This window comes from Austrofundulus limnaeus, unplaced genomic scaffold (genome assembly GCF_001266775.1).
Source record: "Austrofundulus limnaeus strain Quisiro unplaced genomic scaffold, Austrofundulus_limnaeus-1.0 Scaffold2911, whole genome shotgun sequence".
NCBI lineage: Eukaryota > Metazoa > Chordata > Actinopteri > Cyprinodontiformes > Rivulidae > Austrofundulus > Austrofundulus limnaeus.
The window spans coordinates 1-6,131 of NW_013955313.1; the positions used below are offsets into that span (position 1 = coordinate 1).

The window sequence follows — 6,131 nt, forward strand, 5'->3', positions numbered from 1 at the left end:
GTCTGACTTTGATCAGTTTATTTCCTTTGATGTAACAAATGATGGTTGGATGATGGTTGGATGACGGTTGGATGATGTAAACTGTAATATAAACTAGTAAACACAATCCTCTGTAAACCAACTGTCTGACTTTGATCAGTTTATTTCCTTTGATGTAACAAATGATGGTTGGATGATGGTTGGATGATGGTTGATGATGGTTGGATGATGGTTGGATGATGGTTGGATGACGGTTGGATGATGTAAACTGTAATATAAACTAGTAAACACAATCCTCTGTAAACCAACTGTCTGACTTTGATCAGTTTATTTCCTTTGATGTAACAAATGGTGGTTGAATGATGGTTGGATGATGGTTGATGATGGTTAGATGATGGTTGGATGATGGTTGGATGATGGTTGGATGATGTAAACTGTAATATAAACTAGTAAACACAATCCTCTGTAAACCAACAGTCTGACTTTGATCAGTTTATTTCCTTTGATGTAACAAATGATGGTTAGATGATGGTTGGATGATGGTGGATGATGGTTGGATGATGGTTGGATGATGGTTGGATGATGTAAACTGTAATATAAACTAGTAAACACAATCCTCTGTAAACCAACAGTCTGACTTTGATCAGTTTATTTCCTTTGATGTAACAAATGTCGATGACACAAAGAGCTGCTGTCAGAAGCGATGCTCTGTGGTGACATCATTCATGGCCTCATCATCCTCAGTTCCCTCCTCTTCCTCTCTGGATGAAGGTTTTCTCCTGGAAGCTGCAGAGTCACAGTCAGACAGTAGAAGACAAACAGGATCATTTGGTTGGTAGAGACCAGATCAGTCTGGACTGAAGTCATCCAGCCTGAGGTCTTCAACAGGTCTGACTTACCTGAGGACACCTGTGAGGAGSAAACCAGCAGGACGGTGAAGAGGATGAAGGAGTAGCCCTTCAGCAGGTAGGACATCAGGTTCAGCTGGTCTGCAGCAGAGTGTTGGTCTGAGGAGCTGGAAGCTGCAGAGACACACAAACAGCTGCTAACAAACACCTGAGAGGTGTGAGGACGACAAACAACAAGAAGAACTGACGTGWGACAAACAGCCAGCTGGCTGGAGACTGAAGACCGTCCCTCTGACACCTGTAGAGACCTTCATCAGACATGGAGACAGGCTGGAGCCTCATGTGACCTGTAGGCTCAGTCCTCAGCAGGGAGCCATCTTTAAAGAAAGCAGCTGAGCTGTTGGAGGGATCTGTCTTTGTCCGACAGCTCAGGGTGACCGTGTCTCCACTCCTGACTGGGAGGACTGGACTCTGCAGGATCATGTCTCTGTCTGGACAGAAGAAGAAGTTATGTTTGATGGTTGGGTTGTTAGAAGGTAAAKACTGAACTTCTGTGAGCTTTAGTTCAAATATTAATGTTAGAGAAAACAGGAGGTTGTAATTCAGTCTGAYTGTTGGWGCAGACTCAMCAGGTCAGGACTAAACCAAACKAAACTGGACTTTTATTCTGAAGCTCAAGATGTTTCTCTTCCTGTCCAGGAAGCTTCCTCAGWTCAAACTGTTTGGAGGAGTGTGGAGCTCCAGGTTTACAGACCTTCATGAGAGACCTCTTTAGTGCTTAGACCCACCTGGACCTYCTGGACCCTCACAGAGTACACTCCTCACACTTTGTAAACATTATATCTTTATGGGACAGTGTTAAAGACACTTAGTAAAGCAGTCAGTGTAAATTAACTTGAACAGATGGACCATTTCAAAATGAAGGTAAATCTGTTTAAAKYAACTTTCAAAATAAAAGCTGTAACTCAGGTTCTGTCCTACCGTGGACAGAGATGTGGACGGTGTTGCTGCGCTGCCTGGTCCTGGACTCACACCAGTAGAGGGCGCTGTCTGCAGGTTTGGCTGTCCTCAGGGAGCAGCTGATGTTTTTATGTCCCCACTGATGTCCACATGTTTCTACTTTCCCTCCAGAGGTGGGGAACCTCTTCACCTGCCARCCTTCAGACCTGCTGCCCCCCACACAGCTCAGGTTAAAGGTTTCATATTCAAACAGCTGAGACGAGTCCGGAGTCACAGTCAGAGACACCGGGTCAGAACCGTCTGAGGACAGAGACAGAGTTTTTACTTTTAMTTTTACATTTCTAATCAGTCCAGAAGATCAGGATCAGTTTTTATTTAATATCTTTGAAGGTTCTGCTGGTGTTTGGACTGGCTTCAGTTAGAACAAAACAAAATGAGTTCTTCTGTCAAATGTCAACAAAMGATCCATATCTGTGGTTCTGTGACCGGGTCAGTACCGTGTARGAGCAGCCAGCTCTGTGGAGAAGAGTTCGGACCCATCTGACACCTGTAGAGACCTTCAGCAGACCTGGAGACCTGCTGGAGACTCATGGTTCCTGTTGGATCAGACCCTATGAAGACATCATCTTTGAAGAAGTCAGCTGGGAGSRTGGAGGGTGTGTCCTTTGATTGACAGCTCAGAGTGACATCATGTCCCTCCATCACAGGGAGGACAGGAKTCTGCAGGATCACTGATCCACCTGAACACAGACAGGAAACAGAACATCTGGATCAAACAGATCAGATCAGTTAGCACTTTATGGACCTGCAGTCCAGTCCTGGCAGAACCAGGTTCTGAGGTTTTACCCATCAGGACATAATGAATGATCAGGTCTTGATCAGGTTCTGGTTCTGACCTCAGGTGAACACAAACCCAACAGATTCCATCGAGTCATTCTTCATCAAGCAGAACAAAAAGGTYAAGCTGTGTGAAAAACTGGTTCCAGTCTTGATCTCAGAGGTCCAGGTCCAGGTCCAGGCTCAGCTGATCAGTGGGACCACCTCTACCTGAGCTACAGGTGTGTTAACCCAACATCAGGGCGGACAGACCTCAGCAGTGACCTGACAGAAACACCTGGTGCTGCTTGTTGTCTTGTGGTTCTAAAGGTTCTGGAGTCAGCTGATGTTTGGGCCCAACTGGGTCCAACAGAACCATGATCCCAAACACAGTAGCTGATCTACAACAGAACAGATCAGAAACAGAACCAAGGTGTTGCAGTGGTCCAGTTCTGATGAAGTCCAGAACCTTTTCTTGTTCTCTGGTTTTAAAACCTTAAACCTGGACTGAGGACCAGTTCTGAGCTGGAAGATGTCAGTCCAGAGGTCCACTGATTGGTTCAGGGTCGGTTCTGCTGAGGTCTGAGCAGACTTCAGTGTCACATGCCGGGGTAAGGACWGGAGGCTAGACCGTCCAAATTCACAGCCTCTTTTTTTCCAGTCTTCCTGGTCWACCAAGGACCCAGCCCACCTCGACCGGGGAGTCTGGGTCCCCCGGAGGACCCGGCCTGCTGTTTTGGACACAGCCGGAGTGTGAAGTGGAGCAGTAAGTGAAATATGAAGTAAATCAGGAAGTGAAACAGGAATGAAACAGTGGGCCTTTCCCAATCAGTGGCTACACCCTCGCCCTGCTCCCTCCTCACTCAGTTTGTGCGTTCCCGTGGAGAGTTGGTCATATTAAGTCCCATCTGAAACCAGTTAGGTACGAGGGCGAGTGGCTTATTAACCCTCCACAGAGAGTCAGCATCCAATGCAGACTTGAGCAGCAGGTGCAGCACCAAATAGTGGTCAACATGGAGCATGAGACGTATAAATATAAGTTCCACATATGTTTTGTACACATATTTACTATGTAAACACCTCACAAACAAATATAATTTCACATGGGCTATAAATCATGTTCAATTCAGACTTTATTAAAGACACAGAACTCTGGTCCATATTTTAAAAAGAAGAAAGGAAACATTTTAAAAAATTAAGAAAAAATCAATTAATTTTTTTTAAAATGTTAAAAGTGCAAATATTTTGACAAGTTATCTTTCTTACAAATACAGTCACATCTGAAAACTCTCTAAATGTGGGTCTAATTAAATATTTTCTTTGGTCCTATTAAAAAATTGTTCTCCTGAATTCAGTCGCTGCCAGAGGTTGGACTGTTACCATGGTGACGACAGCTTCCTGTTCCGGTGGTGTGAGGAGAGCCTGTCTCAAAAGAGGAGGGTGTATAGAGCGCCATCAAGGGGACTCAGTTCAGCTGTGAGGGGGCTTCGCAGAGAGTGTAGTGTGTAGGGAGTAGGGAGAGGGGGTAGCCACTGATTGGGAAAGGGCCAAGATGTGAAATATGAAGTAAAGCAGGAAGTGAAACAGGAAGTGAAGTATGAAGTAAAGCAGGAAGTGAAACAGGAAGTGAAGTAGGAAGTGAAACAGGAAGTAGTTTGGTGTAGACATGGCAGGTCTTACCAGTGACGATGATGTTGACAGCGCTGCTGCTGTCTCGGTGTTTGGACTCACACCAGTACACTCCACTGTCAGGTGGCTTCACAGAACTCAGGACACAGGTGGAGGACTTGGGACTGCCCCACCCAGAACCACATTCAGACASCTGCAACCTGGAGACACACGGTCCARCTGAGTCCMGGACACAATGACTAGAAKAAGCTGAGCCCAGCTCCTGGTTCCKCCTGTGCTGGACTCACTGAYGGAAKCTTAGCTGCACTTTGACCAGCTTCTACTCATCCTGTCCAGCTGTTCTGTTAGTAAAATATCTCCTGCAGCTCCATCAAACTCAGCTTGTTAGAAAGACTCACATCTGTCAAACTGTTGGATCAAAGTAACGTGTGCAGGACCTGTTTAGTTTCATGATGGGATCAGGTCCAGAACCTGTAAAGGTTCTTTTCAGMTTTTTATTGGACCCATTGAATAAACTCTGATGGGTTGTGAGTCCTGACAGAAACCATCCAGGYCTCCGGTTAGAGGGACTAAATGTGACCTGAGAGAAGAGGAACATTTGGCTTCTGTTGTGGTGGACTGACCCGTTGGTGGTGTATCTCCACACCCTCCATTCACCAGAACCTGAACAGCTGATGCTGACCCCCTCATACTCCAAAAACTGAGAGCGAACAGGAGAGACGCTCAGAGAGGCTGAAAGACACAGAAATGAAACAAGACATCAACATGATCCAGAACATCTGAGGARGGACAGAAACCCAGCAGGACACCATAAAACTGTCCCCAGAGACATCCCTGATGGTCCATTAAAACCTGCTTCTGTTTGGACCTGCAGCCTCACAGCAGAACCATCAGGGTTCTTCTCTTCTTCTTTTGTGCTTTATTGGCAGATGGCAAACCAACTTCAGGTGCATTTACTGCCACCTACTGTACTGGAGTGTGGATATCAATGATAGTCAGAGGGAATGATTTTCTACTTAATGAGGATTCTCCAAAACTGTAATGTACAACAACTGATTATTAAATGAAAATTATTTATTTAACCCCCTAGAATGTTTAATTCTCAGGCATTTTTGTTTTTCTGTTTTTTTCAACTCAAGTTAAACATAATGGTAAAAAAGTTGCCTTGAAAATGAGTAAATAATTAAATAAATAAGCCAGGTAATGGCAGGTGCAGAAAACAGCAGTTTCCAAAATACATTGTCCAAAATATGTCAGAAGCTCACACAAATGAACAAATTCCATGAGATTCCACATTTTATACTGGGCTCCATTTTGTGTAAATTCCATGATTCTGGCAGCAATTTCCACATTGCAGAAATCATAGGGCTCTAAGTGCTGTGTTTATTAAAATTTTTTACACACCTGGGAAATTTTTCCACATACTCCCTGTAATATGCTTGTGTACCCCTGGTTAGGAATCACTGCTTTAGACAGTGTGAAGGGCTGAAGGAACTGTCCAAGGTCCTGAAAGTGCTGGTATGTCTCAGGACTTTAGACAGTGTGATGGACCAAAGGAACTGTCCAAGGTCCTGAAAGTGTTTAAATGTTTCAGGACTTTAAACAGTGTGAAGGACTGAAGGAACTGTCCAAGGTCCTGAAAGTGCTGGAATGTTTCAGGACATTAAACAGTTTGAAGGACTGAAGGAACTGTCCAAGGTCCTGAAAGTGCTGGAATGTCACAGGACTTTAGACGGTGTGAAGGACTGAAGGAACTGTTCAAGGTCCTGAAAGTGTTGAAATGTTTCAGGATATTAAACAGTTTGAAGGACGGAAGGAACTGTCCAAGGTCCTGAAAGTGTTGAAATGTTTCAGGATATTAAACAGTTTGAAGGACGGAAGGAACTGTCCAAGGTCCTG

At 44.7% G+C, this 6,131-nt stretch overlaps 1 protein-coding gene across 1 annotated transcript in view; it reads right to left on the reverse strand.

Annotated features, from left to right (window-relative positions):
- Positions 1–44: 44 nt before the first annotated feature.
- LOC106511549 (sialoadhesin) overlaps positions 45–6,131 on the reverse strand; it is a gene marked incomplete at its 5' end in the record, with an annotated part of 8,932 nt that continues 2,845 nt past the window's right edge. The window contains 5 exon segments of the mRNA XM_014000309.1: positions 45–765; positions 879–1,001; positions 1,076–1,318; positions 1,809–2,087; positions 2,246–2,527. Coding sequence (XP_013855763.1) covers positions 674–765; positions 879–1,001; positions 1,076–1,318; positions 1,809–2,087; positions 2,246–2,527 — 1,019 coding nt within the window.